General features: G+C 40.4%; 1 protein-coding gene across 7 annotated transcripts in view; it reads left to right on the top strand.

The window, feature by feature from the left end:
- Window positions 1–1,054: 1,054 nt before the first annotated feature.
- LOC110983955 (protein numb homolog) overlaps window positions 1,055–16,657 on the top strand; it is a 56,852-nt gene continuing 41,249 nt past the window's right edge. Inside the window, exons 1-3 of one of the 7 annotated variants that reach the window (XM_022243681.2) lie at window positions 1,055–1,271; window positions 8,534–8,580; window positions 12,963–13,245. In XM_022243681.2, the coding sequence (XP_022099373.2) occupies window positions 8,570–8,580; window positions 12,963–13,245 (294 nt within the window). In that variant the 5' untranslated portion in view covers window positions 1,055–1,271; window positions 8,534–8,569. Of the gene's footprint in view, window positions 1,272–8,232; window positions 8,306–8,334; window positions 8,581–12,962; window positions 13,246–16,657 lie in introns of those variants that run through there. The other 6 variants (XM_087133873.1, XM_087133860.1, XM_022243685.2 and 3 more) reach the window with 6 other exon arrangements.

Raw genomic sequence — 16,657 nt, 5'->3', positions numbered from 1 at the left:
AAAAAACACTCCGCCCCTCCACCAATTCAAAGTCAGAACTAAGAAATTTCACGATGACACTATTCGAACAGACAAGTCGAATTCACATTAAGACTGGCCGCGGCCGTGCAATTTTGTTACGGTTTCCCTTTACAGGAAAGCAGCGCGCCCTCTATACTGTGTTCAGCATTTTCTTCAGCGGGAAGAAGGGAGGGTCACACCCGGTGTGAATTAGAATGACCATCGCCACGGGCTTTTTAAAGCCTAACGGTATCATAAACATCAATAGAAACCTGCCCATACTTTTGCCAGCAAATTCGAAATTTGCATAGCGTTAGTTCTTGGAGTTCAGTCACTTACTATTTGTTTTGAAACTTGAGTTGAAATAAAAAGAGTGACTTGCAGCTCAACCGCAGTAAAAAAGAAGACCTGCAAACGCGACTTTGGACTTGATGTGCTTGATGTGAGAAAAAAAGGATCTTGAGGGGAAAATTGATGGTTTCAATATCCACTCGTAGTGAAATGATTAAATTGGACCTTCCCTGTGAATAAATGTAGGCCTACGTGTATTATGTTGTCTTCCGCACAAAAAAAATCAGGTAGGCTACCATCCGCAACACTAATCCCAAAAATCAATAGACCTACCTCCACCCCCTCAACCCCAACCGCACGGCTCGTTAATTTCGTTGGTGTACAGTCACTTGAATTTTTTTTGCCCAATCCTGAACTTTGTCCATCCGATAAAAAGCAAGCAATCCGGCTTTCACGATAGCCGTTTGATCAATCAATCATTGACATTACAATGGCGTGAGTACAAACTTGAATCATATCAACGGCAGCCGCAGTGTGGATGACGTGCTATCGTTGCCCTTTGTACCGCCCACAAAATGCATTTGGATATATAAAAATCCATGACTTGCGCAGGTGATTGTAAGCTTCGTGGACAAGTTTGAGAGAAAAAAAACAAACTTCTTGAAAAGGTATGGACTTGACGAAATCAATCGACATGAAAAGGATATTAGTCATTAAGTTTTGAAAGGGTGCTTGGAAATACAACTACGTCATGAGCTTTGACTGGCAATTTTTCGTCGTACGTGGCGGGCTCCAAAACGCACGGTAGCGACATATTTTAAGGATTACCAAATGTACAGATGTCATCATTGAGCACACGCCGAGTCTAGTCTAGTTCACGAGTCCGCGTCATTCGTTGCTGTCTTAGTCTTCACACAACAATTCTGGAATACATACGTAGTTACTGGCTTGCGGATCAGTGAGGAATAACGCTTTTAAAGGTTGGTAGGCCTAAAGGTTTTGCATTTACTGCAGTGGTGAATTATACCATGGAGGAAAAAACCTTCCTCCATGATTATACTAAAATACTAAAAACCGTGGGCCCAGCATACCTGTACCTGTAGGCCAGTTAGGCTGTAGTGTAGGCCTCACGTTAGCGAATAACGCGTTATTCGCGAACGTGATCTAGGCCAATGCAGCAACATCAGGCATGTGTAATGGAGTCTCCCCTAGTAAGTGTACATGTACATCACTAAACGAAGTTATGTACATGTGGTAAGCTTGATATAATGAACGGTCCACTGGTCATCACCGTAATTGTACAAATTTTGATGGGCCTACTGCATCATGCATGTGCAGGAAGTCAGCACATTGATCATGTTGGGTGGTGTTTGTAATTTATATAGACCATGGAGGTTGGAAGAGACTTAACATTACTTAATCAGTAGCTAAGGCAGGAAATTTTGTAATCCTCTTTGGACTCAGGCTGGTTGTTCCATGCAGGTAGGTTAAATATTGCATCCCGGTGAATGAAACAGGCTGGTTTTTACTTTAAAATACTAAGCTTCATGCAGGGTTACCACGGCCTGGAAAAGTCATGCAATTTTGTAAAAATGATCGAAGTCCTGGAATTTTGTAAAAATGATTGAAGTCATGGAAAAGTCATGGAATTTTTCAAACACTGTGTGTGATTTCTATTCTCAGATATAAGTGCATAAAATGTTAAATTGTATTCGCAACTTAAAAGGCTGAATAGTACAAGAAATTGCATTATTGGGACATGGGTTTTCATAATTTGGTCATGGAAAAGTCATGGAATTTAATTGTCCTTCAGGTGTAGGAACCTTGTTCATGGTATTAAGAGTTTCATAAATGGACGTAGCAATCAGAAAGTGATAAAATGTCCTCGTAAAAAGTCCAGTTTAACAGTGAAAATGTAGAGGGCCTGAGTATGACATCACATTAGAGGGCATTTCTTTCTTCCTCTAGGATAGGTTCGAGTAAACCTTTTGTGCATTCATTGTCATTAAATCTAAATAACAAAAAATCCTCTGGGAGGGCCTCCACGCTAATGTCGGCCACTCCGGCACCTTGCCAACTTGTCAACTCGTCCGTTTACATGTAGGTGCCGAGTTTGCAGGTGCCAAGTTGGCAAGGTGCCGAAGTGACCTGTTACCCTCAATGCAGACCCTCTATTGAAACATTTAGGCCTACATGTGCATGTACGTAGAAAACACATGCACCGATAGAATTCTTCAGGGTAAGAGTCCCACATGGGTAATTCCATTTTTTTTGGGTGTCCCTGTCACATCCTACATAGGATTTTGTCAGTTCAGAACACATTTTCTAATTTCCAAGAGTGATGAATTAATGCAAATTACCTGCCAAAAAAATAATAATACATGTAGTTTGAAATCAATTCTGGAGATAATTCCATGTCAGATAACAAAAATCAGATGTACATGTAACAGGGACACAAAAATGTCACACTGTTAGACCCCTGATTTCTGGAATTACCCATTTATACAGATATCATTAATATTCCCTTGCAGTGGTTTACTAGCCATCAGAAAGGGAGTCCGGTACCATGTCCTAAAAAGCACATAATTTTTCAGACCAGTCTCATAGGGTTTGTTGAGTGATGTCTGGATGGTCCAGACTATGACCAGATCCAGGAGAACCCACAATTAGCAGGTTGAAGTCTACTCTCATACATGTAGGCCTACACTCATTATTCAGTCTTTTTTTTTCCGGGAGCACTTTTACTTTGGAATGCCGTACCACAGCAAACATTTCTTCCACTACAGCTTTTAAAAGCTGCAATTAAGACAACAAAAAGTCCAAAAATGTTGTTAAATGTCAATCCACTCTCATCAACTCCCAGTTTAGTTCCTGGCTGACCGTTCTGTAGTTTGAACCACAGAGTTTACAAGGTATGGAACTCTTGTTCACAATGATTTGAAATGTGTTAAAATTCAAGTCACCAAAAATAAATTTGGGATGGCTGATAGGGTATAAAAAAGGGGGGAGGGGACGAATATAAACCAAGCAGTTTCATTGATCCTGAAAATGAGATCTTTCCCTTTACTGAGGCTTTACAGCTCCAGTAACCATAAATTCCTTCTTTTCACAAAATTGTACCATAAAATCTTTTCAGTCTAATGTCAGAACTACAAGTAGGTGAAAGCCTAGTTAAAAAATCTGAAGTTTCCTTCCCAGAAAAGATACACACATGTACCAGTACACGTACATGTATGTAAACGTGTGTGTTTGTATTTTTGGTCGTAAGATTTCCATTGGTCTACCCATAAGCATTAATTTTGAGGAGAGCTTATTAGATGTTGCATAAAATTTGTTCTTACTTACATGTACATGAAGTATATTGAAATATATGGGTAATATTTTCTCTGTTAAAATAGATCAATGTGTCTTTGTTTTTTTCACAAAGGTCATTTTTTTCTGACATTCTCAAAGTATTCCACTCAGTTTTTCCTCAAGTACGAAATGAAATGAAGTACCCCTTGTGTATTTTAATATTCTGCTTTAAGAATGTGGAGACTGGATCGTGTGGACTTTGCCCCAAGATAAATCTCCGTCGGTTTGGGTGGAGTCTTTCCGCTACGGTCGCACAGTAACTGAACGTACACGCCCTTTTGATCTCGTCGTTGTTTCAAGCCTGTCTTTGCACTGCAGGGGCAGTGGTACGGTACATGTACATATCCAGCAAGTGTGATTCAATCATATTGACCTTGCGATTATCAATAAATCCTGACTCATGTTGCATTCTTGCTGGAGCATGTCATCCACACAACGGGTTTTCCTAAGTATTCTGTTGAAATTTGGGCAGAAAAGAAGAGAAAAGGCTACAATGTAGTCTGCATTCAAATGTATGACACGTCATCCATGTAAGTCAGTGTGCCTGTAAGATCAGTAGACAAATTCAGTGACACTTTGTAGATCTGTCTGAGTGCTGGTATTTTTTACACTTCAAAGGCTTCAAAAGGCATTGTACATGTACATGGACATGAACGGCAAGCTGAAGTTTGCATTCTGTGACGTGATTCCACCTCGCTAACTTCCATTTTGACGAGATTCTGCGAGATTGCGCGGTACTCACCCACAACTCAGTGCGCAAAATTTATCCACACAGCTCAGACGCATCGCTACTAGTTCCAAAAAATTTTGCTACATTTTTACGTATTCGGGAGATACATGTAGTTTGATTTGAATGCTTGTGAACAGTCCCACCTGTATGTTATAAAGCCATCCACCATGACAAAATACAAAAATATATTATATATAACAGGTTTGCCCTTACGTTGGGTAAGGGCAAACCTGTTATATATAATTAACATCTCCCCAACGCAAAAAAAATACATCTTGGAAAAATATATTACTTTTACAATAAGAAACTGTCCATGGGTTTACAGCCAAACGAATGATGGGAGTACTTGGGGACATTTTGTCGGTGGTGGGAGGGGGGAGCAGTGGTACATGTATTGTTAGCCTCCTTCCTTCTCTACATTGGATCTTGTGATAATCTACAGTACTCTAAAAATAATGTTTTCCTGGCGTGTTTACATACATTTTCCTAGCTATGTTTATCAGCAGAATTGCATACAATTACCCCCTTTGTCCCACCAGTTTAAGCCCACCAAGCCACTCCCCTCTTGAATGTACAAAACTGTGAGGCCTCCATTACATTTGATGTATGGTACATGTATTTTAACAACATGTACATTTTTTTTAAGTGGTCAGAGACCCCTTCCATCTTTCTGTCATTTTGTTCCCACGCCCAACAATATGCAGCGCTTTACAGTACATGAAACCTGTCAAGGTCAGCTGGTGCAGGCTTACAACCCTTCCAAGTACATGTACAGCGTACATGTAGGCATTGAACCCTGCATTCTCTAGCAACCAGTTTCCATTGTCTCAGAGTGTGGGGTTGCAGTGTCCCCATCAACACAGTGCACTGCCAGTATGCTGTACATACATTTTTGTACATGTACATGTACCCTACATGTACACATAAGTAGCCTGTCAGGAACCGTGTATACATATGTGCATGCATGAAGTGTAATCAAGTCCAGTGAACAAACACACTCATGATGGGTTACATGGTCTGTGCAACATGTCTTGTGTTTAATTATGCGGTCACACACTGCCAGGATTTTATGACACAAAACATGGTTAAGGGGGCCCTGTCACATCAGCAGTGTTCACCCCAAAGGCGGATCTAGAACTATACATGTTAGGAGGGAGAGGGGGTCAGACTTGTTTTTTGGGACTGAGCCAATTTGGGCATTTTTTTTCGTGTAATCTTTCATGGCCTTTCGGGGGAGGTTACATTTGGGGGCCTTTCTGTATATTTTTTGGGGGCAGAGAAAGGACATGTAACTATGTAGACATGCAATCTTTTGGGGAGGCGTGGCTGCCGGTGCCCTTTTTGCAGTCAAAATGTACAATGTACCTGTTGGTTTTGACATTGAAATTTACCTTGATTTTTATATCAAAAGAAAATTCAGTCTACGGTTTCAAGTCAACTTCCGCGTTGACTAACATGTTAAGAAAGAGTCAAAACCACCAGGTAAGCCACTGTGAATGTGGCAGTACGTGTACATGCACATGTATGTATGTATGTACCTGTATGTATGTACTTGCCCCCATAACTGGGGTCTTTTATCTCATTCGGCTTGAGCTGAAGTGCGCCCTCACCGGCGCAAGAAAGACAGATGGTACTAAGTTTCCAACTGGGTTCTTGCACGCGTTTGGCGTGCGCGTGAAGGCTGTATATTCCAGACAAAATTCGTTGCGCGTTCTCAGTGTGCTCCGCGTCAAATGCGCATAAACTTGCACACCTACCGGGTGTGCGGTTAGTGCGTAGCAAGCGACAGTCAGTTTCATTTCAAAACACGCCCTCTTTTGTTCCTGCTGGAAGGAGAGTTTAATTTGTGGTTGTTCATTTTCGAAAACCTGCCCAATCCAGGCAATGAGTTAAAGAAAAATCAAAGTTTTAGCATTCACTCACAGCCAAATCACCTGCATCTACCGCTTGCAAATTACACGTAATACATGTACCGGGTCCAGAAAAGGTTTCATGCAGTTGTTATCGACTTTAAAAAAACATTTTGAAAAAATCTTAAAAAGAGGTGTAAAAGGGGCATGCTTGTACATGGATAATTTTTGCACTGCAAAAACATCGTAGATTCACCAGCCCCAAGCCTAAAAACCACCCACAGTGCTCTCTTTTTCTATAGTCAATGTTTTTTTTGTTCTCTCCTTTTATTTTAAAAGCCCAACAGGACGCAAAGGCTTGCACAAAATGAAGCATTCTGCAATCCTTTTCATGTGAAAGTAACAAAGTGCACGGAAGCCAACACAATGCATTGTAATCGGAACTGCAACTGTGGACGTTTTTACTTTGTATCACGGCACATTCAGTTAGGGTGGCCTATTGCAGATCATGATATGCACACTGCCATTGATATTTCCTCTAAAATGGTCCAGTCAGGCCACAGGTCGGTGCTATCGGTAGTTGTAATAAATCAGCCGGTAAATCGAAGTTTGAGATCCCAGCTATACTGTCATTGAAGCATTCGCAGGCTTTTAACACGATTTGCAGAAAATTTTTTCAGGGGTAGGGGGTGTCGACTGATAATTGATACATGCACCAGTATGTTTATGTACGCAATATGTTGTTTACTTAAATTCAAGTTTTTAAGATACATTGTATCAAACTGTACACATGTGTACTCATTATTGCATCATTAAAATCCATATTTCGTCATGTGTTACATGTAGATTACTTTGCAACATAAATACACCTGCTTAGCAATCTGTACTTTAAATATGACTAAATAATTATTTACATGTATGTCTGTTACAGAGTTACATGTGCCGGTGCCTTGGATCAGGATTTTGAGAGTCATTCTTCAGTCTTTTCTTTTTTTCACATTTTTCAAATACCTGTAGTTCATATGCAAATGTCAGTATAACTTGAAAGTACGGTACGTGTTACTTCAAAATTTCTGTCTTGAATTACATGTCGAGGTAGCCAGAATTTGTTCTTTGATAATGACAAGTCTAGAAACAACTTGCCTTGGAGGGAACAGATTTAGGGCCTACTGATATGATGCTCATCTGTACAACAAATTTATATATTCACTTCCTTGTATACATCAAGTAATGTGAAAGCTTGGTTGGCAAGGATTCAGTGGCAATTTGTTTTACTGCGACTGTGTTGTTCACCCTAACGGTGTGGCTAGCGTAATTCACATTGCTAGGGACAGTGTGCAAGTCTGTCACATTGTAAAGTTTTAGATTGCCAAACTGTTCATTCAGTGTGGCATTCAAAAGCTCACACAGTTTGGCAGGAAGTACATGTACAAGAGTAGCTTTTTTATTACTTTATCACAAATCCCTATATTACAGCAAAGTATCCTCTGGGAAATGTTTCCTCCCCCAAGAAGGTCAAGTTTAGTGACTCAATGGGTGAATATGCACACTTATCTGTTGTGCAGTTGGGCCTCTGTGATTATTTTCTGTCAGTTAGAGGCTCTCTGGTGAGCCATCACTTGAGTACTGAGACACATGTTGACCCCCATTGAGGATGGATTTACTTTCAGTTGTTTGTTGTGGGGGTCCCTACATTTGTCAGTTCCCGAGGGGGGGGAATAAAATGTTCTCTTCATTTCCAGAGTCTCAATATTCCAATAGTACACTGAATGTTGTAAACAATAGGGATGTACCATTGTGGTTATACGGGGAATTTTTGTAAGCAACTGAATATGTTCATTGTTGATAGAGGTCAGTTCCTTCAGGTGATAGGAGTAACTCACCCCCATTTGAACATGGTGGTACAGTCTGCTCTCCAGACTAGCCCACACATTGTGGAATGTGGGCACCTGCTGCATACCATAGAATTTGTACATGTACTAGTACCACCGTCCACCACTATGAGTACAGTACTTGTACACACTTTTGGATGCAGTGAACCCATGAAGGTTTTGTGATTGTCAACTCAGGAGTTAGTAATGTGAGATAAATAAGCTGAGGAGACCTGCCCTACAACAACAGTAGCAAGTTATGTGTAGTGTATACCGGTAGTCGGTACATGTACATGTACATGTAGATTGGAGTTCACAGAGTGGGCTGAAATAGTATGGTATTTTACAAGCATGACAAGTACTGTAGTTACATGTATTTCCTTGTGTATTTTGAAATTTGTCCACTGATTAATCTGATTGGCTTGCCAACTCAACAGGATCTCGGGAAAAGTCTGCATTGAAAATATTCCAGCATGGGCCTCAAGTAAGTACAGTATCAGTAATTTAGAGTACTCTGCTGGGTCTCGCAGTCACAGCATCGCATGAAGACATTGGCAACTACTTCTGTGCACATTTCATCACTGGGTGAATGACACCTGTAATGTACATTGCGTAACTACTGTACTGACCCCATCATCATCATATAGGCACAAAATCTCTACTAACTTTTTTGAAAATTCTCATCATCACTGATTGGCGGTATTTGCAACTGGTACTTTGTTCCAGTGGTCTGCTTACACTGTTACAATAATAATGATAACTCTGGTATGGATCTTTAACAAACTCTGTGTCTGTGTGTCAAATGGAGACATTCATGCAGTATGGTGCAATCGAAATTTAACACTTTGAATTGGGATGAGAGGTTTTATGAGAGGAATCCACTTTCACATTCACCCTCTCATTCACAAGGCACAAAATAATTTCCCACTTGTGTGAAAAGGCATAAAAATGTTTTTTACCTTGTGAGAAAAATCTGTGAAAACTGAAAATCTTTTCCTGTTTGTGTGAAAAAGACTTAAATCTTCTCCCACTTACATAGAATTGTATAAAAATTCTGTCCCACTTGCGGAAAAAGTCTGTGAAAGTCTTCTCGGTCCAAATCTTCTAAAGAGTCTTTTCCCACTGGTGGGAACATCTGTGAAAATCTTGTCCCACTTGTTGGAAACTACATGTACTCTGAAAATTTCATCCACTTAGGAAAACATTTTTTTCACATTTGGTGAAATGGAAATGAATTCCCAGGAAGAGAAAAAAAAAGTGAAGATAGTTTCCCATTGCCAGATCAAATTTAAATTGCAATGAACTGCGTGACTGATTATCACTGATACATGTATGTAATGAAGTTTAATTGGCACTGTAGTAGGCACCTTCCATGTATGTATGAGGTGTGGAATGGTACTTTATGCAATCAGCTGTAAGAAAGATAGGGTGAGTCTGCCACTCTGCCACCATAAGCATCTTATGTACTTGATCTTGGGGTGCTGGTTCAGTACACTGGACTGTTACCAGTTAATAAATATTGGCTCTCAGTATGTACAGGGTTCCTGTGGTCATGGGAAATCCTGGAAAAAAGTTGTTGTGGAATATTGGGGAGAGTAGGGTGTCCTGGAATCCTTCTGTCAGAAGAAAAGTCATGGAAAAAAAATTGTGCAAGGGTTATTTTTGATGGGCCACTTGTGATGCGATAATGGAATAGTGATGTTTACAGGCTATATCCTTGTCAGTCCATAGAAGTGGCTTTGGCAGTTTTCCGGTTCACAATACCAATCAGTTTTTATCCGTGGAAATTGTCATATTTTAATCCACGAAAGTCCTTAAAGTGCCACGGAATTTTGCTATCCACTTTTTTTCTGTGGGAAACCTGTCACATTTTCTTTGTACAATTACTACTTCAAACTTCATGGACTATTAAACAAGCCCAACGTGAAGGCCATGGGCTCAACTTTGCACAGTCCTTCCCAAACCTCCTCGCAGTTTCAAGGATTAGAGATAGTGATTACAACTCAGAGCATCTGCTTCCCCGTCTTCAAGAGCAATGACGTATCCAAAGAACTGCTCCTTAGTATCCATCGTTGCCCAACCCAGGGCTTTGCAACAGCATGTTAACAATCTCAAATTAAATGTATGCAACAGACTACATCTATCATCAGTCATCTTCTCTGTTAACCTTTAATTAATTAATTAATTAATTGCAAAATTAGGTTTCCAGCTTTCCTCAATGCAGTTTAAGCATGTTTGGATTTTGAAGATGTGACTAAACAACTAACTCTTGAGTAATTATTACCATTAATTCTATACAGGTCTGTACATGTGCCAGCTCAGTGTACCGGTACATACATGTACAGTGTCTAAGTGAACTTTAAACGGGCATGTACATGTACGTGAAAATGAACATATGAGTTGAATCAGTCCACAATTCCTACGTACTGGCACATCTACATGTACTTTTTCTCTTTACGAATCTTTTGCATTGAAGTTCTGTTGTAGTCCTCCTCTGACTAATCTTTTTTTTTATGTTTCCGTTAAAATTGAAAACCCTCCACGTGATTAACTTCGTCAAAGTGGCTTACTTGCACAGTTCCAAGGTAAATAACGAACTTCCAGCATTCTGTAATGGTTGGACTAATGGTTGGGGTGGGAATAACTGTGGAGACATTGAACACACAATTTAGTTCAGGATGTCCAGGTTTATAACTTTGTGTTTGCATGACTGTTTAGCTCCACGATTACAGGATAGTTTCTTTGCAAATGGAGAATAACAATTTGCCAGTGTAGTTTTTTTATTGTTAAGTAGGATGTAGAAGTTCACTTTTTGTAAAATTTGATGTTTTCGATTTGCCTGTTCCATTTTGATTTGAGCATACAGTGTGCAACATTGTACATATAGTACAGTGTAAGACGTGAGTACACAGTGTAATGGTTAACTGGTATGACGGTCATGTTCATGTACATGTACGTGATTTACATGTATTTACCATATGCGATTAATAGGTGTGGTTAATGCCCTGGATGAGCTGTAGGGAATGTTTCACAAACACGCCAAAATTGATGGATGGAATACCATTCATCTGTCACCACAAAAAGATTCGGCAGACCCCAACGAGAAGTACAGATCTCTACTAAATCACAGCTTGCTTTTTTCAACAATATTTCTAGTCTGCACATCCTTTTGACCTTTCCCGAGAGGAAAAATGGTAAAAATTGCCTCATTGTAATTCAACAGGCTGAGCTACAAGTAGATGTTGTTACACAAAATATTTTGTTCAAGAATTAAAAAAATTCTTTTGACATGGTACTATCTGAGGTAACTAACATTCCCTTTTGATCCTAACTTTGTTTAAAAACATCTGCATGCATCACCTACCATAGAATTAACCTGAATTTAAAAACTAATGTATGTTTAAATGATTTGTTAATTGAGGGCAGTTACCAGTAATAGTACATGTTACATACATTCCATGTGAAGTACTTAATGCTTGATGCAATGAACGGACTGAGAATTTAAAGGCCTGTACTTTTTAGCCAAACACATTGGTTCAGTGGTAATCATTGTACATGTACTGGTACATGTAGGATTATGGTGTCCTTGCTCACGGACTACCTCAGTGGCGAGAGATACATGTACCGGTGTGACTAGCACTTGAAACGCAACTTGTACCACATGGCAGACAACCACTGCGACTTTGTGCACATTTTAACGAAAATGTTCAAGTTGGGAGTACCCGTCATACCGGTACATTACGTGCACATGTTGAGATAAGATGTACCAGTAATCACTTGGAAATATTTGCACCTGGCACCTGAAAATTGATTGAGGGACAGAAAGAAAAGATTGGGAAAGATGTGATGTGTTGTACTTACATACATGTACTCATTTATACCGGCATGTATGACAAATCTTCTGTGTTAGATATCTTTATCATGGCATGAGTTCCATAATCATAGACTTGTAAAATGTACCGGTACCAGTATATTTGAAATTTTACACGGGAAGAAAATCTCCACCAGTCCACTGTTATACAGACCCTCGAAATGCATCTTTTTGTCTCAGTTGACTTAAATTCTCCATTTGTTTTACTCTTTTAACCCTAACAGTACCGGGTATTGTTTGGCTTACAGTACTCAGTACTACAAAATACTACGTAACACTCTGAGCCTGAAGGACCTAGCGCCACAAATTACTAATTCTGGCTAGGTTTATTCCATTGGTACTCGTACGAACAATGAAACCATGCATTCATAGTGCCACAGCACTGTATGGTACATTGTCTTCTCTATTGTATCTTATGGCTTCAGAGAATAATGTCATGTCCGCTTACAAGTGACAGGGCTGAGTACTACATTCTACTACTAAGTAGTACTTTGTAGCATTCGGGACTGTTAGGGTTAAAGGGCCTTTTGGTTGTAATAATTAATGCTAATGGTTTTCATGAGCAAACTGTGATGTCATCAGGGAAGAAAAGTCTGATGTTACATTGCTTTGTGCACAAATAAGGCTGAAGTTGTAAAGATTTTGCCGGCCAAAATTACATGTACATAGCAATAAGCAGGCGGGCAGCCCTTTCTCAGGAACATTTTCAGTGATCAAATTTTGAGTTTACAATTATTTGAACACATTCATGTCTGTGGTCTGAACCATGTGTTCCCTGCATGACATCACAGCAATAGCGCCCTCAGTCGTCTAGGAAAGCATGCACAGTTTTGAATGTTGAAACTCGGAAAAAAGAGTTTAGTCACAGAAAGACTCTCTCAGAAAACTTCAGTGCTGCTACTGCCCAATGCTTGATGTGGTCAGAGTGACTGAAGAGGTGCCACAAAATCTGGACTCATTCTGACACTATCGTCTCCTTCCCTACCACCTGGCAGGTCATTCTTCTTTGGCCCCTCCCACGGTCGTCACAAGTACAACAAGAACCCTCCACCTGACACAGGACCGCCCGGCGCCGCAGCCGAAGCTCACCCTTCCTCCTCGTCAAGTGCCCAGTCCCCCAAGCGCAACAGTCGCCTGCGACGCTCCCTCAGCATGAAGAAGCTGCGGAGTAGCTTCCGTCGCAAGGAGCACGCCCATGTGCCTGCTGCCAGCAAGCCCCACCAGTGGCAGCAGGATGAGAAGCTTGTCCGGGCCGGCTCCTGTAACTTCAGCGTCAAGGTTGGTACATGTACAAACCGTGTTCCACTTGTTCTTCCTGAGTGTTTCCCACCTATAAACTTGGCCTCTAAAGAGTCATCATCATAACTCAAGTGTACTTACTTATTTTGCTGTAGAAAGCCATGTAGGCAGGCATGGATGATAGATCAAACATCTGACATTCAGCAGCCCACCTCCCAGTTGAAGTATAAACATGCTAATTCTCCTCTTGTTTTACTTAAAATTGTGTGAGAAGGGCGCGGAGGCAGACTGTATCAGCAAATACAGTCACTCCATGGGCGTGTCCCTGGGTGTTGAAAACTTGAATTTACGGTAACAAATATTGTGCAAGTACTGTTCAAATGACTCCTGTTAATCAGTGTATGTGACATTTGGCTAGATATTGTACATCAAAAGTTGGCTGCTATATGTTAAATGCACTGGGTATCGTACATGTACAACTTACACGTATGCCTGTTGGAAAAGGCAACACATGATGTACTTGTATCTCCCCTTTTCCAGTATGCCTTTTCCAAAAGTCAAAATATTCAAAATATTTTGCCAAAACAATACAGTTGTTGGGACATGGTGAACTTTTGGTTCCATGCCATTTGTAGGCTCGGCAAATTTAACATTTCACAATCTGAGCACAGCAGTGTGGTTTGAGAATAGCACAAGGCATAGGCCATTGAGTTGGCCCAGCCAGCATGTGAATGTAACAACTCATTTACTGGCATGCCTGGGAACTTTGGGACCGGTTGCCAAGGCAACTCCATGGCAGCATGTACTTAATTTCCAGCAATATAAACTTTGGCCAGTCTGTGGTTATAACTCTGATCTTTCCAGAGGTCATGTCATTGTTTTTAAGAATCTGCCAATCTGGTGACCTTGCATGCTCTAAACATATCCATTTTACCTGAAGCCATCTGTTGGCAATACTCAACTCAGTTTATGATGGTGTAGAATTAACCTTACTGCATGGGTTATTGGGGAATTTAGGCTAGGCCATACACACTGTGGTGGGGCTTACTATACTGCACATGTACATGTACATTCCAGTGGAATGTCCCCTGTATAACCTGACCCCCCACACTGAACCCAAATCAACCTGTTGACCTCATGAGGTCAAATGATGCTAAAATGACTAGCTGCATGTAGAGAGTACATGTCCATGTACTGATACTCTATCTGAGACAATACTGTAAAAGTTTGGTCTCTGCAGGGATCCCAGCAAAATGTTTTTCTAAAAGACAATAATCCTGTCTTGGAAAACATGAAAGCAATAGTCTGTGGTATGCCCTGTTTCAGTATCTTCCATATAATGTGCATATGTACTGGTACATGTACATGAACATGTTCATACAGTACATATACATGTACGTGGACACAAAGTACTGGTACACATGCATGTTTAGATATTTTGTTTTTGAAATAGTTTCAAGTGTTGCAATTTCTAAACCATAACTGCATGTATGGTTTGTGATCATTTTATTAAATTTTAGATCACTTGTTTCTTTTTTCATAGAAACTCACCGCATTACATGTACATACAAGTATGGGCGTCCACACCCAGCTACATGTACATGCGTATGTATGCATAGAAAATTTTTACCAGTAGACGGTAAGCACCAAATGACATTTACCTGACAGTGTAGCTGAGATTCCAAGAAAAGGCCTACATTTGCATGTAAATATCCAGATACTGCACCGTATTCCTATCATAGACAACAAATATAACAAGCTGACCGTTCTTGAAATTTTCCTCGAATGGGTCAGCTCTTCCGCTCCAAACAACAGCTGTTAGTCGATCCTGTGGACAGCGCTTGCACAGAGGAGCATTTGCCCATGTACCGCACACTTGCATGTTCTGATGACGGAGAAAATATACTGCGGGAATGCCGCAAACCCTAGACCGTCGTCCTAATTGAAAAGCAGTCAGACAAGCTGCCCGGAAGGCTACTTTCAAAGGAGCCACATGGCGATCCTTGCATGAAGCCGCGAGCATCCTCACAGATACATCGCCTCACTAGTACATGTATTTCACCCTTTAGTAACTCCCCACACCTGTGCACTCTTGCAGTTCTGTTGATATACAAACATGCACTATACATGTACTTTGTACATGATGTTCAGATGCACTTTTACAGTGTACGTGTACCTGCACTGGGTACCTGTGAGAAGCACGGTCTACAGTAGTTGTGAGGTATGTACGTACCGTAACTTCATGCACCTTACCAGTACATGCGTACGGTAATGACATTTCTTGTGTTTATTTATTTCGTGAAGAAGGGAATACGTATGTATACACAGCAAGAGAAGCAAGAAAGAAAGAAAAACCAAAAGGTCATTCACTTTTTTAACCATCTGAAAGCTTTTAAATGGTATGCTTTGTTGTGGTGTTAGGTGGTCCTGCACACCTTCTTTGAAGAAGAAACAACTTTATTGGCGTACATGTGCAGCGTGTCACATTTCTTACATGTATACAAATAGGAGAATAAAGATCAGTGTGCTGCATGTGTTCTATTCTGTGCAGCAGTTGGTACATGTCCATGTACATGTACAGTAGCTTTCTGCACTACTCTGTGTATTTTCATTTCCTGAATGTACATGTCATACATGTACTTGAAGAAATGTAGTTGTTATTCAGTTTATTTCATGGCTAAATAATTAGTATCACTATCATTGGGAGCCTCCTTTGTGTACAGGATTTGGTATGCATTTGTCATGATTTTGCATTAACATAGGTACAGGGGGGGTAAGATGGACAAGTTTGGTCAACTTCTCAGTCAACAGTGATCGTCATAATTCATAAATTAATTTCTGTCAGGGTCTTATCACCGAGAACCCATGATTATGCACGGCCCCAAGTATACACATGCACATGTACTTGTACTGCTAAAATGTACATACTGAACTTGTAATCATAATGGTGTGGGACATGTACAAAGTGCATGTACCAGTACATGTACCAATGGTGCAGTTACTGGTTTAAGTATTGAATGTGATGTTTACATGCACACTGTACTCATCTACCAGTACAATTAACCATCTGCATGCTAAGCACATGAATGTACATGTACATACGTGTACATCCGGGACAAGCACTATGTAGGCCTACTGTACCCTATCTCAGTTGAAGAAGGTCTACTTGTGTAGTGCAGTGTACTTCACAATTCAAAGAGTTTGGTGATGCCAGAACTGCTTGGTGTACGTGTATGCATACCCACAATGGACATCTACATGTACAATGTACATATGTATATTTACACAGCCCTACAAAGTGTGCAAGGTCATAATCCTTCCTTGGGTGTATTGTATTAAGTTACTGCAGACTAAAATTGGGAGAAAAATGAAGAAAGGAAGGAATTCTACCATGTACACATGTACAACATATGCACACAATAAGGATTCAGTGCTCCATTGGACATGTACA

The sequence above is a fragment of the Acanthaster planci genome, linkage group LG01, assembly GCF_054643075.1.
Source record: "Acanthaster planci isolate LZ-2023a linkage group LG01, COTS_SCS, whole genome shotgun sequence".
Lineage (NCBI taxonomy): Eukaryota > Metazoa > Echinodermata > Asteroidea > Valvatida > Acanthasteridae > Acanthaster > Acanthaster planci.
This window is presented reverse-complemented; position numbering and strand designations above follow the sequence as displayed.